The following is an 18,273-nucleotide window of genomic DNA, read 5'->3' as shown; positions in this document are numbered from 1 at the left end:
CGTTTTCGACCCAGAATGCATCTAAATGCTTAGCAATGATGCCCCAATACTGCACCTATGCTTAGTTTTCAATTTAAAATTATAAATTCCTAGTTATGATGAAATTCGGCGATGCCAAAAGCTACAAAATACTGTGAATGGCTTATGTTAATGCGTAGAGCTCTTACCTGCGGTTGCAATGCAATAAACGCACTCGCAATGTGACAACCGGAGAGGGAATAGGAAGCACGAGAAGGAGAGAAGTGAGCACCGTTAGCTCACTCTGTGTATTTCTTATCCAAAAACTTATAAAAAACTTACAAGAATTGGCTTTTATACCTTGGCCAAGGTTTTTGGGTGGTCAAACCTAATAATCTAGAGTTCTACCAAAGCTGGGCGATGACTGGCTGATACAATCTGAAAGCTTGTAGCCCCGGTTCATTAATTACAAAGTTTATCCGAGAAAATAGGAATTACAATATTCTCAATTTATCAAAATAATAATTTTTTTACAAAGAGAACTCCGAAAAATGATGTCCGTGTTAGCTTGCTGCTAACATTCCCCCCCTCCTCCCCTGTGTCGTCCTTTGACACAACTTTATGGGATGAAATAGTCTTTCGAGTTGACGGCTGGCGAGGCGGTCTTTAAGCGCATCCAGTGCCTTCTGATATCTGATTCTTCGTTCTTTGTCGGGCACTTGCAAATTGCATTGTTACTTTATCCTTCAGCTTCACCGTTGAGTAGCCTACAAACCTGGATGTTAGGTTGTTGATCGATAGTGCAAATATCTTCGTTCGCCAGGTGAAGAATCCAATGTAGAAATCTTCTTCAAAGGCTAGCATATTATGCGATGGCAAGAACATACATGTGGCATAGAATCCGTAAAGGACTTCTTCTGAAGGCTACCCACTCAACTCGTAGCATAAACCTTTGTTTCCTTCCAAGAATAATAGCCATGGGGCTCCTGTTTGCTCAGGCTCATTAAAAACTTGTATACATGTTAGCAACATTCTGCAGATTTTATATAACATAGCACAGGAGAGATCTACCAGACTCTTGAAGAAAGACATGGCACCCATTAGGGTTTTCACCATCTATTTCTCTGTCGCTTGGCCTCTCTCTGGAGCTGGCAGCCTGGGGAAGTTAAGCCAAGTTGGCCTCTTCTTTTGCAGTGCTTCATGCGCTTGCCATGTTCTTACTCTGGGTACAGGACAGAAGGTTGGATCTCTTTGAAGGGCTGCAGGTGCTCTTGTGAACAGAATCAGGTATCCTGGATTCTTGTTCAGCCAGCTTAACCACCACTTTGGGTGGTCTTTATCTGCACCATCTTCTTGCATATCTTTGTACAGCCTCTCTTTCACCTATAATAATTCTACTTTGATGAGAGGACACGGCAGGGATTGTTGATGCCATTGAGTGTTGATCTGATTGGGAGTGAGTTGAGTAACATTGACAGAGTGTAAAACTCTCAACTCCCAATCCATTGTGTCTTTCCAGTGCTCATCCACCTCTAGGGTGATCTTCTCCTTCGGTGCATCTTCTTTATCTTTTGACAGGCTGAACCATTGGCACTGTGTCTTCATTCATGATGTTAATTTGAAAATCGTCATCACCACTCGGCTTTGCTGTTGACTGTGTCTCAAACTCTGCAAACAAGACCGAGGGTATTTCTATCTGCGGCGGCTCTGAAGTGCTTGCCTCTTCCTGCGTGTCTGGTTTTCCATCTATGAGGAGTTGATTAATCCGTTTGAGTTCTGCTATCTCCTTTAGAAGCTCCTCCTCTCTCTGAACCCGCATCAATGCCAGGTCCTTGCGTTGTGATTGTTCTAGTTTTAATTTCAATTCTAGGTCTTTGTTTTTCATTTCAAGTGCTTTGTACACTTCATCAGTTCCTTTGATCGAGGCCACGGCTGGATTTTCTCTGATTTGCCGTAAGAAAATGGCATGATCATTGATCCACTGCTCCGAGTACAGCAGAGAAGCATTGGCAATATCTAATTGTACCTTAACTTTTTGAGCTGACAGAGATGTCATAAGAAGTTCATTCGTAACTTCTGTCAGCTGCTCATCTTTTGCTTTGCAGGCATCGGATAGTTTGGTGAGTAGATCACCTAACTCCTCCATTTCTTTTTGTTACCTATCTTTGGCTAACTCATGTTGTTTCGCTTTTGCCTTCAGCTCTTGCACCTGCCTTTGAAGATCAGTGATGACAGTCATCGTGTCTTCTAACTCTCCTTGGAGAGCTTCGATCACCATCTCAAGTTCTTTGGCCTTGGTGCTACGGTTTAGTACTGCTAAGCGGAGTCTCTCCGTCATTTCCTGCATCTGCCATGCATATTCATTGACCAGTACTATTCCTTCATCATCATTTGACTGCAACTCCTCCTGTCTTGCCAGATGGATGTGCTTGCAGCCTCATGTGTGGCTTCTTGCTGCGTCGTAAGTACTGGTTGTTCTTGTGTAGAGGTAGATGGTCGGTCTTCTTCTTGGGCATCCTGAGGCTTTGATGCCTCGGCAGTTTTTGGTTGAGTAGAAGTAGAGGGTGTAGGCTCCGACCTTGCTGTCTCTTCAAGTACCAGCCTTTCTTCCTTCTTTGGCTCAATTTCTTTCTCATGTGCAGTGGTAGACTCTTTTTCTGCATCTGCTTCCTTATCAATCTCTTGTTCAGATCTACTTGCCTTTTCCTCTTCTGGGTTTTGAGTATCTTCAGCTGCCTTCTCCTGTTTCGGCTTGGCCTCTTTTTCTTTTTGTCTGTCATGTTGGTCAGCTTCTTTTGTGGATTCTATTGGTTTGGTGGACTAGAATCATTGTCTTTCTCAGGCTCTGCTTCTTCATTGGTGTCTTTGCCTGTAGGTGATGGTGGTAGGCTAGGCATGGGATGGTCTTGTTGTTCTGTAGGCGGTGAGGTGGGTCGGGGAGATCCATGACTTTGCTCTTGGCTAGCCATTTCCTCGGCTTGCCTTTGGTCTTCCGCCTCCTTAGCTTTCTTAGCAGCTTCTTCTGCCTCCTTCAGCTTTAGAGCTTCGGCCTCTTGGTACATTCTTTCTAAACATTCTGTTGGATCATCCGCCTCTTTTCTTGTATGATGCTTCGTTCGAGGGCCTTTAAGTCCAACAGATACCCATTTTTCTGGGCCCTTCCCTTGTGCTTGCCCACTGCACTGGTACGCCTGTTTCTCTCTTTCAAAGCACGCTTGTTTTTGAGCTGGCTCTTCTTGGTGTGCGGCCACATCTTTTCTTTTCATCTCTTTTCTCTGAGCTCTCTTTTCTTCGTTGTTAGAGCTCTCGTTGCTGTGCCTTTTTGGCGAGCTGTCAGCTGACTCTTCATCAGATTTATATGATCTCTTACCTGACCTTGTAGCTCTTGGAGAGAGTTGTGCTGCCAATATCCATGTGTTCTTATCAGGGGCAGGTGGTAGGTTGTCGTCCATGCCGATGGCATGATATGCTATTCTAGTCAAGACCTCTGGCGCACCCAAGTACATGATTTTGCCTTCCTTCTTGGTGCCCTTCAAGGTTGTCAAGACATACTGCGCGTGTTCCACATTAGGAGAAAGTTGGACTCACTTTTGGGCCCTGTAAGAAGTTCCACGTCGGCTTAGAGAGAGAAAATGAAAATGTTAACTTGTGCATTTTATGTGATACTTTTCTGCGCAACAAAAAGCCAAAATGACATTCTTTGGTAGGTAGCCGCCGTCTTTATTCTTACCCTTCGTTCTCTTGTCAGGAATCCAACTAACCGTATGACTAATTAACTTGACCCTTGAAAGCCTCCACGAAATCATTGCGTTGTCTCCTCTTCCTCCTCCTAGTTTGCAGTAGAACCCAACTTCCGATAGTTATACGAGATGGAATCCATGCTTGATCGTCTGTAGTATAACTGTTAAAAATGCTAACAGAGTCAATGGTAGTGCTAGGCCTTCGAGAAGTAGACATGGTGTGCAGTAGAATGAATACATAGAAAGGTTAGCGCAAATATAAAAAAGGGAAGAAGTTTTGAGAGGGAAGTAGAGCTACTCAAAGTCATATTTCGGCGGGAACAAAGTACTAGATAGAGTCTTCAATGAAAGTTCTGAAATTCCTCGGTACATAGTTAGTACGACTTACGGCATTTATGCCTTGAAAGCGTGAAATTGTGCAATTTGATGAACCAAAATAAAATTTCCTCCCTTTTTTTTAAAAGAGCTTGACTCCAAAATGTCGATTTTCAACGTAACGTTAGCCTCTTCCTCATTGGTCGAGCGCCACTCTCTCTATAGAACTGAAAGGCCCAAAAGTGAGTCCAACTTTCTCCTAATGCTGGTTGTCTTGTTGTCAACTTGAGAACCTAAGTGAATGTGGTGGCCACGGCGTGATTTGGTGTAGTGTACCCTGGTGGCCTTTTTGCCAAGAAATGAAAGTGTTGGTGGTACAAACGGGCAGGCTCTTCCACTTGTTTGTGAATGAGGTCTGCAAATGTAGTCGCGACAGTCTCTTTGGTAAATGTGCCTGCAATTTTAGTGTCCCTTGCTCGCATGGTCATCCCTTCTGTGGGCAGTCTGAGTGCCTCTGTCACTATCTCTTTTGTGATCACTACTTCGACCTTGTTGCCTTGGGTGTCGGATATCTGTGCGGTTCCGTCTTCTTTGATGGTGGATAGAACTCAAAAGCCTTCTGAAAATCCACTCCGCAAGGCTCTTATTCGTAGAAATGCCTAATCCCCAGCCTGTGGTTAGCCTCTTTTGTCTCTGGCTTTGCGGCTACATCATAGACTTCTATGGACAGGAGTTGCAACGGCACCTAATGCCCCTCTTCACTTTTGAACCTGCCAATGAAGACTGTAGTTTGGTGCTCTTCCAGATGTTCTCTAGAGAGATAGGATGCCTTTGCTGCTTTGACTGACTCGGGGTCTAGTTGATACGCGGACAGTTCCTGTAGTTTCTCTTTTTTGTTGAGCTTCTTTTTAGCCCTCTCCGCTGCTTGCATGGCTCCTGTTCAGTGAATAGGGTGTAAAGTTAGCAGATTTGTCAAAATTTTCTTTGAAATGTCCTTTTAAACTGAAATGCTGACAATTTGGTTCACTTTGCTTCAAATCAATTTTTAAACAAGCAAAGATGCATAAAAACATGCAAGGAACAAAACTATATGGTCAAAACAAAAATTGCAACCAAAGTAAATAATCGCGATTATTTACAGCTGAGGACAATTTTCAACTTTTTGCAAACTTGGCCTTATAGGCTTGAAGTATATACCAAATACATGCTTTGAGTGAATTATGGGTTCATTTGGATGTATAGGGTGAAAATGGTACCAGATTTTGTCTCTAAAATGTAGATATAAAGGAAATTTGAGATTTTGAGCTCCAAACTGATTCAAAATTGGCTAGTGGGCTCAACACATCATGTACTTTGGATGTATGATGGCAAAATATCAAAAAATTTCAATTTTGACCAAAAAGTAAATAATCGCGATTATTAACTTTTCTTCCAAAAATTGACTTTTTTTTGGTACAAATTGGTTCTAGGCATTGTATAGACCTTGATTATGAGATATGAAGTGATTTGGATCAAGAATTGTGGTCCATAACCCAAATTTTGGCTTGCAAAGACTTCTTTGCCTTTTTTGACAATTTTACAAGTAATGGGTGGTCATTTTGGCTCATACTTGATTTTTGGCATGTAATAGGTGTGTACACATGATAGGTTAGATGATTGACAATTTCCAAGCAAAACTGATGCAAAAGTAAATAATCGCGATTATTTACAACAGTGACAAAAACTTTGCAAAACCTACCAATTTTGACCTAGACATGTTTCATACACCTAATACAAGTCCTAAACTGAATTTGGTCAAGTTTGGTCATGCCGGCATCACTTTATGCTCTGTCGACTCTAAAATCACCGCTTTTTGTAACTACACTTCCGTTCGGTCGGTTGGTCAACTTTGAGGCTTTGAACTTGTCCGCAACATAGTCGTGAAGCAATCTGTCCAATTCTGGCTCATTTGGAGTCACTTTGACCCCGTATGTCGAATTTGACGCTTTGTAACCTTCGAGCCATTTTCTGCTTTTTGAGGGCTTTGCTTGATGGATTTCACCAAACCAATCATATACATTGTATATGGCTCATTAGCAAGCCATCTGTGGAGTCAGGTCGGAATTTTGGCATTTGCCAAAAATCCAACTTTTCTACTGGGGACCCCCTCCACCCCAATCGAATGGTCATCTAATGGTATAGAAAGGTTCTATTATGTTAGGGCATGCTATGATTCAAATCCCATCTGATTTGGTCAAGCTGGCAGGCCGCTATGGTCAGTTTTAGGTCGTATGTCTTCGTGCACTGCTCAATTTCTAGGGTTTTTTCTAGGGCTTTAGACTAGCTACTGGCCGTACAAAATGGGCCATTGTTAAGTAAAGAACTTACCCCTCATCTTTCATGTGAGACGGTGCTGAAAATGGTCAACTGTGGGCTCCAGAAAAGTCGCACAAAAGAGGCCGAAATCTCTCTCTGCAAATGCTCCACGTGTAAATGAGGTGGTTTTAGCCTACCTTGGATATCTATACCCGGACTTCCCGAACCAAATTTCCCCAGATTCCCCCATTAGTCCTACTAAGCCGTGAAATCTATGTTAGACTCAAAAAATTTCCCTGATCGGATTCCTGTAGCTCGTTCTGCAAGAATTTTGCAAAAGTAGGCATGGTCGCCTAATTTAGACTTCCCGCTTCCATCTTCTGATTTTTTTGAAAATTTTTATGCTTGTCCACCTTGTCTTTCTAATCACCATCGTGTCTTTCATTTTTACATTTGAGCTTCCCTGCTATTTATTATTAATTTTTGACCTGTTTATTTGAAAAAATTAAAGAAAATATCAAAATGCTTTAAAAAAGTAAAGTAAAAATCCAATAATTAAGAAGATCCCTTGAAAAACACAGATTTATTGTTTTTTGTTGGATTTTTCTATTTTTAAGCCTCATCATCAATAAAAATAATGAAAAATACCCAAAAAATGACTATTTTTTATGATTTTTTGATAGTATGTACACTATTTACACTCATCGGAAAGATATTATCAATCAATTTTCCCTTGATGATGAATTATAAGGGCATTATTAGATACTTTTGTAAAAAATCACACATCAATATCAAACTTTTTCCTCCCTCTTCAAACATTGCCCTTCATTACTTAGTACTTAGTGCCCTTCCACCCCTCCTAGATGGCGTACTCCGCGACAACTGTGTGCATGGGTTGAGCAATCGTGTCTATGCATAGTCGTGATTTGGTCTACCATAATATGAAGATCAATGCAATTCAAACCAATATGTTGTGCAAGAGCTGGGTCTTGAGTAATTAACTCAAGGTTCCGATGTCGAGGTTTGCTACTGATGTCTTCGAAAGAGAAAATCTTGTAGCTTGTGTGCTCTCTATTTGATTGTACCATCAGGATGCTTTAGCACACTAATTGCTTGACCTGTTGGTAGCACTTTTGATTGTTGTCGAGCTTTTTCTCGCCATTGGTAATTTAGTCGGCGTGGTGCTGCATGGTGTGGTGGAGTCTGTTGAGACTTAACTCGCCATTACTTGATTAGTTTCACAGGTTGTGGAGAAGATAAGTGCTCCTTTTTCTTCCAAACCATTTCCATGTTAGGTTCCTTGCTCGAAGATGGTCGTCTCTATGTTCGAACCCTTGGAACCTTCTTTTGTTTCGTCGATGAAGTTTTAGGCACCCAAATTTGAATCAGTTTATTTGTGCTTTTGGTACCCAAATTTACCTGACTCCTTGCATGCTTTTGTTTCGTCGATGAAGTTTTAGGCACCCAAATTTGAATCGGTTTATCCTTAAGCTATGCTTTTGGTACCCAAATTTAGCTGACTCCTTGCATGCTATATGTAGCATTTTCTATTTTCAAAGTGTTGATGGGAATGGACCTGCGCATCAAAGTACAACTCAACAATCATAGAACCAATGCTTTGGTCGACACAAGAGCTATTCCCATTGTCGATTGTCTATTTTCAAAGTGTTGATGGGAATCGGTATCTGTTGATGCTTGAGAGCAGCAGCCGAAGCCGAGCTTGAGTATCCGAATCCGAGCTTCCTCTTGGGCTTCATCAATAACCTGTTGTTGTTTGATCTTCCTTTGTTTGGTGCATGAACTCTTTCTACAATTCATTCGTTAATGGAAAATTGTAATTCTTTAAACGACATCCACTTATCCAGTTAGCCATTGGTTCATAGCCATTGGTTCACCATCTAAGGTGGACAATTTTAATGCTCCACTTGGAGATACAACTTCAATGATAAATGGTTCGTTTCCCTTTTTCTTAAACTTGGGAATGTGTTGCTTAAGGGAATAGACTAGAACTAAGTCCCCTTTCTTGAAGATTTTTGTGATTAAGTGGGAATCAAAAAACTATTTTTGTTTTCGCTTTTGTGCATAGATATGAGCTACAACAGCTAGCCTTTGCTCGTCTAGGTTTTCCAAATCTTCGAGTCTTTCTGACAATTCACATCCAGTCCACTCAAGATTTTGTGCTACCCTTAATGTCGGCAATAGAAACTCTATTGGAAGTATGGCATCAAGACCATAAACAAGGTTAAAGGGTGTAGCATTTAGAGTTGTTTTGAATGAAACTCGATAAGCCCATAGAGCAGCATGGAGATTCATTTCCCAGTCTGTCCTTCCTGAACTAACCACTTTAGTCAGCACCGAGCTAAGAATTTTATTCGTACGCTCAGCTTGTCCGTTTGCTTGTGGGTGATAGGGAGCCAATTTGTTATGGATGACCATAAACTCATTAAGCAAATACTATATTACCTCATTGAGGAAATGAGTTCCCCGATCACTGGCAATCTCGATTGGCAGTCCATATCTCGTGAATACATACTCACACAAGAATGCAGCAGTGGTTCTGGCATCATTCTTTTGAGTTGCTTTCGGCTCGGCCCACTTGGTCAAATAGTCCATAGCTACAATGATATATTGAGCTTGGGTTCTATAAGCAGGTGGCTGTATTGGTTCAAAAAAATCTATACCCCATTTTGCAAAAGCTCTAGCCCCCATCATTGGTCTTAAGGGCATGCTATCTACTCGTGTTGGCATTTTTTCTCGTTGACAAGCATCACACCTTCGAACATATTCTTTAGCATCTGCAAAAAGTGTTGGCCACCATATGCCTACCATCAATATTGCTCTTTCGGTGGTCTCACTAGAAAAGTGACCTCCAGCTAATCCAGCATGTACTTGTTCTATAATCGGAATATACTCATTTTCATTTGCACAAAGACGCAAATGTTGATCTTTATCTCTCCAATACAATTGGTTCGCAATAAGAGCATAGTCTCTTGCTTCAGTTTCAATTGCTCTTTGACGGCGTTTACTCATATCCTCAAGAAATGTTCGGCTCAATAAGTAAGTAACCAGATATTACTCCACTTAGGAACAGGTGACATTTGAAACAATGTTACATGAGGAATGGGTGTTTGTTTTTGACATTGAGGGCAATCCTTTACAAAAGATCTAACATCTCTCCTCATAGTCGGCCAAAATATTCCAAGTCTCAAGATTCGTTGCATAGTTTGGTCTTCCGCAAAGTGAAGTCCTACTATGGTAACATGTGCTTGACTTAGGTACTGTTCTTTTTCTTCAGGGTTAATGCATAAGAGAAATACTCCGTCCCGATTTCTTTTGTATAGCCTTCCAGCTAGTAATTGATACATAGCCGATTGCTCGATTAATCCGATTGTGATAGGAAGTGGTATTTGTGAATTCCACTTGAGCTATTGTCATTAATGACACAATGTTTTCCAACCATCTAGGTATCATTTCTACGGAGAACAAATAGGCATCTGGTAAATCATCGTCTACCCCTTTAGGTGATTCTCCTGAAACAATCCTTGACAAATGATCTGCTCGTTGATGTGTAGTGCCTTTTTTTACAACCACAGTGAAATCAAATTCGAGGAGAATGATGAACCATCTCACTATTCTCCTTGTGTTGCAGGGCTTGTTGACCAAATACAACAAAGCTTGGTGGTCCACAAAGAACACAAACTTGTTGGCTAATAGGTAATGTCTATACTTTTTAATGGCATAGATCATTCATAATACTTCTCTTTCGGTGGTGGTGTAATTCTTTTTCGCCATGTTCAATTGCTGGCTAGCATAAGATATAGCAAAGTCAATTTTCCCGTCTCCTGGTTGAGCTAGTATACAATCGATAGAAAAATTAGAAGCATCTACATGTACATGGAAAACCTTATCCCAATCTGGTGCTTTCAATATTGGAGCGGAGGTGAGAGCTTGCTTAAGCTTCATGAAGGATTCTTCACATGCCTTGGTCCATTAAAAGTGTGTAATCAAGCTATATTTGGGTTTTGCAATTATAGCGTACATGTAGATGAATCATCGGTAATATCCACAATGCCCCATGAAGGCTTGTACTCCCTTGGTTGTTGTTGGTCTAGGCAAATTTGTAATGACATGAATCTTCTCAATGTCAGTAGCTATGCCATTTTTAGAGACTATATGTCCAAGAATTTTTCCTTTTCTACCCATGAATGTGCACTTTTCAGGATTTAAGCAAATCCTATAAAGTCTACATTCTTCGAATATCTTTTTGAGGTGTTCAAAATAATTATCCCGGATTGATGAATGTACACATAGATCATTCATATATACTTCTAAAAATTTCCTAAGATACTCTTTGAAAGCATGGCTCATCAACCTTTGAAACGTGGCTGGAGCATTAGTTAACCCAAACAGCATAACGCGATAGGCAAATATAGCCCATTCTGTTGCAAAAGCAATTTTATGCTGATCTTTTAGGTAAACCAAAACTTGATTGTATCCCGAAAAGCCATCTAAGAAGCTGTAAGCTTCTTTTTCTGCAACTCGTTCTAAAACATGCTCAGTTATCGGAAGAGGAAAGTTGTCTCTGATGGTAGCTGCATTCACCCTTTTGAGATTAACACACACTCGTAATTTTCCATTCTTCTTGGGTACTACCACAATTGGAGATACCCAATCGGTGTGTTGAATTTTGTAAATGAATTCAACTTGCTCCAGTTTTTCAATCTCTTCTTTTATTTTCCTGGCAAATGTTTTGTTATACGTGTATGGTCTCTCTCTACTTGGTTTTGCGTCATCTCTCATGGGTATGGTATGTTGACGGATTTCTGGATCAACACCCTTGAGATCCTTGTAAGACCAAGCAAGGATATCATGGTATTCCTTTAATAAGCTTAGCAAAAGCTTTTCTTCTTCTTCTGTTGGGTCATTCGCAATGTAAGAAGGTCTAGCTCTTCTCCTGGTTCAGCCAAATCTATCCTTTTAGCGTTTTCAGGTCCTTCGTAAGACTCACCCTATTTTCGTAGTTCCCTAACAGGTTGTTCAACTATGATTTTTCAATCTTGGAGAGTATACTTTTTGTAATGGGATGGAAGATGCATTACATCCTTAACATCCTCTTCCGTGGTTTCCATTTCGGTTATGTATATCTCCTTTAGAGCTTTTTTCAACTCTTGATATTTATTTGTTCGCTCGACTCTGGTCATGAGTGGTTTTTTATCCTATGATTTTTCTTGAGTACCCTTCCTTTTTTTTCTCGATGTCTGAGATATTTTTGAGTTTTTGTTTGAAGGATATCTACCAGTTATTTTGTCCTTGACACAATCATTAGCATCTATCTGCATCAGGAATTGTGTTTTACTGGAGACTGATGGCATAGGTCGTGTTTTCACAATTTTGGTGTCTCTCTTTTGTCTATACACTTTTGTCTTCTTGACTTTTGGTTTGGAAAGTCAAAAAACTTTTGCTCCCCTCCTTTTAAAAGTAACTTAGCTCTCATATGCTCTTTTTCTGACCCTGAATCTTCTGAGGTAGCTGAGTGTTCATCTAACTCATCAATTGCATCGTAATAGAGGTCTGAAAAGACTTGTTGAGCTTTCATTAAGACCTTGGGTTCCTCATCTTTGTTTTCAATGTTGAGGATTGAAATCATTTGGATGGGAATTATGTCGTAGCCATCCTCATTGCAAAATTGAGTAGGCATAGACGTATCCACACATACATCCATTGTTGCTAAAATTTGAGTCCACTTAAATGGCTTAAATAAATGCTCTGAAAAGGGTTCAGGTACATAGGCTTTGTCTGTGTAGACCCTTTCTAAGATACATTCTTCTCGTCTTAAGATTCCGTTTTCTGAAGCTCCACACATCCAAATAGGAGTGTCTTTGTTTAACCAGGATGGGAGTTTAGTTTCAGCCGATGAGACTGAATCAAACTCTTGGATGGGTGTTTTCAAGACATCTCTATAAGTGTGATCTTTTAGATTTACTCTTGTTATAGGTCCCACTTGCTTCAAGTACAGATAGATGTTTCCCAATCTTGGATAAGCTGTACCTGTCGCATGAAAGGGACCCATTATGATTTCATAGTTGAGTTTTTTTCCCAAAGTCTACTATGGCAAAAATGTGTTAATATTCAATTCAAAAGAATTGACTATCACTTTTTTCAAGCAGCCCTAATGGTCTCTCAATGTGTCCGTCAGCCAACTGCAATTTCATTCGAGTTTGTCTAATGGCTAGCTATCCCCAGGATTTCCATACTTGTTTAGTGGCTATGGCTATGCCAGCTCCACTATCTAGTATTTCCATGGTTTCAATGTCATTATATTTCATTGGGAGGGTGGTGTTTCCTTCTTCTCCTTCATAATATTCTCTAACTTGGTTCATAGGAACTGATCGAATCTCTTTGTTTTCCATTTCATTTTTCAATTTTCCCAAATTCTTCGAGATTAACCCCATTATCCCCACCTTCTCTAGGATTTTTTGTAAATCGTTCCATAAGTATGGTATGAGTTTTAACAGTTCTCTCAAGGTAGGAGTGCATTGGATGGGTGTAGACATGATTGAATGAATGTTGTCTACTTCTAGGGTCTGTTCAGCTCTTTTTACTTGAGTGGTCTTGCACAGGATGGATTCATCTTCTTTATCTCCCAAGTAAGAAGGTAATGTTTTTAATGTCAATGGTTTTGACATTCTTGAAGCTTCCAATCCGCAATCCCCGTACAAGGATTGTAAATCCATGTTCATATCAGAAGGTAGGTTATCCAACCAGACTTCCTCTATAGGAGCTGACTTTAGAGTTAGGCTCCCATCATTGATCTCTCTTACTTTTTTCCATAAGTGTCCTGGCCAGTCTTCCTCTACGAATGGAATTTCATCTAAGGCATCTTCGCTGTCCGGTACTATAAGCTCTGGTTCGTTTTTTTCAAGGTGGGGTTCTGCCACCACATCGGATTTTTCTTTCGTTTCTTCTACCACAAGCTCTTCAAGTTTTGCAATACTTTCAAGCTTGGTTTTTGTTTTTCCAGCATTTCTTGCGTGATTCTTACCAAATTTTGATAAGCTTCTAGCTTAGCTGCTTCCATGTCTGGAGATGGATAATTTTTCCATTTGTTTTCCATGTTTTGGCCTGCTTTAAGTCCTGCTTGGTAGGCTTCCAAGGCAGCATTAATAGGCTAAAAAAGTTTTATCAACCAGAATGGATCCTCCAAATTTCACGGTTGATTCCTTGAATTCACTGCTGCGAGTTTCTTTCAACTTGTCCTAGACTAGCTTCCTTGCTTTCTCCTCAATTTCAACTCATTGTTTTTGTTTTCTCACCTCATATCTTTTGCTTCTACTCCTTTTGATTCGTTGAAAAGAAACTTTTGTATTTTTTGAATCATCAAAAGGAGTTGTGTTTCTTTTTCTTTGCCTGGGATCTAGTGATTACCTTGATTGGGACAATCAGTTCACTCTCTGATGAGCTACGAGACATCACTTGGACTACGTTTACTATGGTCTCTCCCATGTTCAAAGGATTTTTAGGACAATCTTCCGGAAAGTGTCCTCCCCTTTTGCAACATTGTATGCAATAGGCTTCAATTGGTTTGAGGTTTTTGTCAGGCTCTGGACATTCGTTTTTCCAATGGTCAACAGCACCACAGTTTGACAGTTTCCCGTTCTCGGATTCATCATGGTTCTTCCCATGGGAGGTTTACACCTTGATTAGCTACATAATACATTGGTGCTAGCTCTGGTGGAGCATAAGTCACAGTTTCTTCCATTGGTGGTGGATGTGGATTATACCAATCTTCTTCTATCATTACTGTAGATGGACTAGGCTCTGTATAGGGTGTAATAGGCACTAATGCTTGTTCATCTGTGACTTCTTCAGAGTGCATGAACTTTATAAGCACTACATTATGTCGTGGATACAGAGGTTGTTGTCCCAACACAGGTTGAGGTCTTTCCATACCCATTGGTGGTCTTTGAGATTGGGCCATATTAGGTTGATATCTGTACATGGGTTGTCCTTGTGGCCTCGTGGGCACGTACTGAACATTCCCATCATACTTTGGTCTGAAGTAGCACTCGTGGGTCTCATGGTTGGTCCATTTACCCTCGATTGCACACCATTTTTGTGGCCTAAATGGTTGTGCATGTGGGGGTATCCCTTATCCTGGTCCTCTCATAGGTTCTTTTTGCATGTTGTTTATCATGTCGTTCATCCTTTTTAGCATATCTTCTATGGCTGAGAGTGGTGCCGCATCAGCCGTTTCCACTTGTGTTGATTTTGTGGATGTTGTCTTCTCACTTTGGTTATCCTTAGGGACATCTTCTTTGTTGAAAATCTCGCAATTGTCTCCTAGGTCAATAGCATCAGACACACACGCTTCTAGGGTTGTATGCTTTTTACTATATAGTATAGCATGAAGTTCTTTGTTTAGCAATCCCTCCAGAAACAAAGATACAAGTCATTCTTCTGCAAGTATCTCCATCTTTGGGCATTTAGCAATGTATTGTTTCATTCGAGTTGCACAATCCCTAACAGACTCACCATGTTTCTGTTTAAAGCTGTAGATTTGAGCTACTGTTTTATGTTTGATCCCCGTTTTGGAACAAGAAGCTACAAATCCTTGAGCTTATGTGTTCAAGTCCATGATTGAACTTGGTGGAATGTTTTGGAACCATGTCAGCGCTTTTACTTCTAATGTCATTCCAAACCCCTCGAATTGAGTATGGAAATCGAATATACGCTCTGCTCTTAGCACTTGCTTAAAGCTTGCTAACTGGTCACATGGATCCTCTGATTCATTGTATTTTCTGACCCATTTTTGAAAATCAGCTGGTCTGACACGTCTATTTGGTTCAACTCCAGGTCTTCTGGGAGTTGGTCCTGGTCCGAGTCCTTCAAGTCAGTCTGTTGGAAATAGTGACTCATGTAGCCCTGCACTAGCCATAGTGTCACCCAATTTTCTTTGTGATGAGGTGGTTTCTGGTTTCTTCACATTACTCTCATATGATCTCTCACGGTGTTCATCTCTTGGAATTGTTTCTGGTCCTTGACCCAATATCCAATCTCATATGGAATACCCTTGGTATTTGGTTTGTTCTACCTCCTCGAAAGTCATCATAACAAAGTTGTTGTTATAACAATCCCTAAACAGGTAGGTTGGTAGGTCTGTTGATCCCTTATGTTTGATCTTGAAGATATAGATTATCCTCATGGCCGTTAATTGTTCTGGTTTGGCATGAGAAGTCCATAAAAGATCTTTTATGTTTCTATCTTCCCAACACTAGACTCCGATCTTAAGATTATTCATACTAAGCCGTTTCAAAGGCTTCAAGTCTACTTGATCGTATCCCTCGAATTCTAAAGTTGGTGGTCCTTCTTTTGCTGACATGTCCGGGATTATGGTGTTTACTTCTAACCCCCATTTTTCTATTACGTCAAGGTTTTTGACTTGTAAATATTGAGTTCCGTTTCGATCCATGTATATTTTTCCTTGTTTATTTGCCCTAACCTCTTCTTCAAACTCAATACCATGGTTATCAATGCGAATAGCATACTCCTCGTTAGGGTCCAAGTAAACTTGGACTCCATGACGGTTAGTCTTGTAAAAAGATAGTATATGCTTATAGCGCACTATCGTTCCGGTTTCTGAGTGAGTAGAGTAAGAAGACATTTCAGATGTTGAATCTGAAAAAGTGTCTGAGACTTCTTCAGGAATTGTGTGCAAGAAATTGCCTTGATTAATGCTTTTTTTGGTAGATACTCTACTAGAGGTTTCTCCGAGTATCCCCTAATTTCCTAGTACCCGACTAGATCTAAGGTTCATATAGACTTATGAAGCCCTAGATAGAGTACTCACCTTTGGATTGACGTGTCGTCAATTTCCACCTGATTCAATTGCAACTTTCTGTCAAGCCATTGATTCCTCGTCTGCAACCTGATTCCTGTACAAATTTGATCAAGTTAGATATTCTCTATAAGGACAGTAGAGTTTTTGCTATTCTCATGGTTGATCTCTATGTATCACTTCAAATCGAGCTATGAGAGTCAAAACTTGACTTTCAAATTCGACTTTAGCAAAAAATCAAAGGTCTAATCTACAACCTGTAAATTGAGTGTACATGTATCAATTTTGATCCGATTGAACCTAAAATTGCCCTGTGGCTTTATATTATGTTGGTCTATCACTGTATAACTTCAAAAGTCAAAATTGATGTCTCTGGATAGCAGAAGTAAATAATCACGATTATTTACTTTTGTCAATTTTTTGCACTTTTTTTATTGGTTTGGCAAGTATACAACTTGTTAGAGTCCATGGACAAGTTTCAACAAGTTTGGACAAAATCTGATCAAGTATCAACTGTTTGGTGTCCGCAGACTCTGATTTCGAGAATCTAGCTTAAGTCTCACTTTTGAGATCCAAATTTCACCAAAATGGATTTGTGAGGTCTACTTGATGTGCTTGACCTTGTGGTATACTCAAATTTGCAAAATCATCAAGTTTTGAATCAGACGTAAATAATTACGATTATTTACTCCAGCTATATTTTTGCAAGTTTTTGCCCCAACTTTGACACAGATCTGTTAAGCACCTTAAGTTAAGGTCACTAGCCAATTTTCATCAAGTTTGGAGAATTTTTGGTCAAATGGTCATCAATTATCTGTCCGCATACTAACTTTGCAATTTTAGTCACAAATTTCAATCCAGTGATCCAAATCTTACCAAATTTGGTTTGTGGGCTTGTTACAACATGGTGAAACTAGTGGTATGCTGACTTGGTCAAAAAAGTTAAAAAATAGATCAGATGTAAAGAATCGCGATTGTTTACTTCTGACAAATTTTTGGGCAACTGAGCATGTACACATGTTTATCACATCAAAATAAGCCTATGAGTCAAATTTCAACAAGTTTGGATAAATCTCCGCCCAATTTATACTCAAGATTCAAAAAGTTAGAACAAACTTTAGTTTTTACCCAGTTTTCTGCTAGTTTAGTGATCCAAATCTCTTGGGCCTTTACAAAAGTTGTTTGTACACATGCATTGAGTCAATGGTATGAACCTTGGTCAATTTAGAGCAGAAAGTTAATAATCACGATTATTAACTCTAGGCTTGAAATGAGCACTTTTTTGCAATTTTTCAAAGACAGTCTTTATATGAGCTATTTTAAGCCTATGGATCAAGTCAAAACTTAATTTGGCCTAAAATGTCAAGAAAAAGTAAATAATCTGAGTTTTGATCAACTCTAAAAAAATTTATCTCGAACTGTCTTTGAGCTTACCAACTGGTTCAGACAACTCTTAGGCTTACTCTCAATCGGATTGAGTGGATTGGAGTCTTTTCGAGCTATTTCTAGTCGTAGACCTGAAATTTTGCAACTTCCAATAACAACTCACACTTGATTCTTTTAGAGAGATCAATGTTCTAAAATCCACCTCGGATCCTACTTACCCTACTCCTAGATGTTAGGAAATAAGACGTAGCTAAATAGATAATTGAGTAGATTACTTAATGGAGAGAGACAGATTTATATACACGAGATTATAGAGTAGAGAGAGAGAGAGAGAGTACACACGATATACGTGGTTCACCCAATGTGGGCTACGTCCACCGGAAAGCAGCCACTCAATGGCTTTAGTACTTCAAAACAAGAAGTAGTTTACAAAGGGATTATACCCTTAATGGAGCTCCCGCCTTGCTTCACTCTCACCACCTCACACTCACCTTGTTGCATCAACTTCACACTATGAAATGTGTGTAGAAATGGCCTCCTTTTATAGGCCAAAAGGGCTGCCCTCTCTTATGAGAGACAGCCATGTGTAGCCGCCCTTGTGCGAATAAGTCCAAATCGGACCCATTAATCCGCCCATGTGTGGCCGCCCTTGAGAAGACAAGTCCACTTTTGAATTCAGCCACCGGCCATTGACTTCCGACCACCGACCACCGGCCAACCGACCGGTTGTTTTCCGACCACTTT

The 18,273-nt window shown here is 40.1% G+C and overlaps 1 protein-coding gene across 2 annotated transcripts in view; it reads right to left on the bottom strand.

The window, feature by feature from the left end:
• Positions 1–224: 224 nt before the first annotated feature.
• Positions 225–18,273, bottom strand: part of LOC147451047 (uncharacterized) — a 57,326-nt gene continuing 39,277 nt past the window's right edge. Inside the window, exons 3-4 of one of the 2 annotated variants that reach the window (XM_086520004.1) lie at positions 16,156–16,240; positions 225–4,949 (exon numbers count right to left, since the gene is read on the bottom strand). In XM_086520004.1, coding sequence (XP_086376130.1) covers positions 2,763–3,464 — 702 coding nt within the window. In that variant the 5' untranslated portion in view covers positions 3,465–4,949; positions 16,156–16,240 and the 3' untranslated portion in view covers positions 225–2,762. The remainder of the gene's footprint in view (positions 4,950–16,155; positions 16,241–18,273) is intronic. The other variant, XM_086520003.1, reaches the window with a different exon arrangement.

This window comes from Adiantum capillus-veneris, chromosome 9, assembly GCF_014529385.1.
Source record: "Adiantum capillus-veneris isolate H3 chromosome 9, ASM1452938v2, whole genome shotgun sequence".
NCBI classification, from domain to species: Eukaryota; Viridiplantae; Streptophyta; class Polypodiopsida; order Polypodiales; family Pteridaceae; genus Adiantum; species Adiantum capillus-veneris.
The sequence above is the reverse complement of the archived record's forward strand: the minus strand, read 5'-3'. Positions and strand labels throughout refer to the sequence as shown.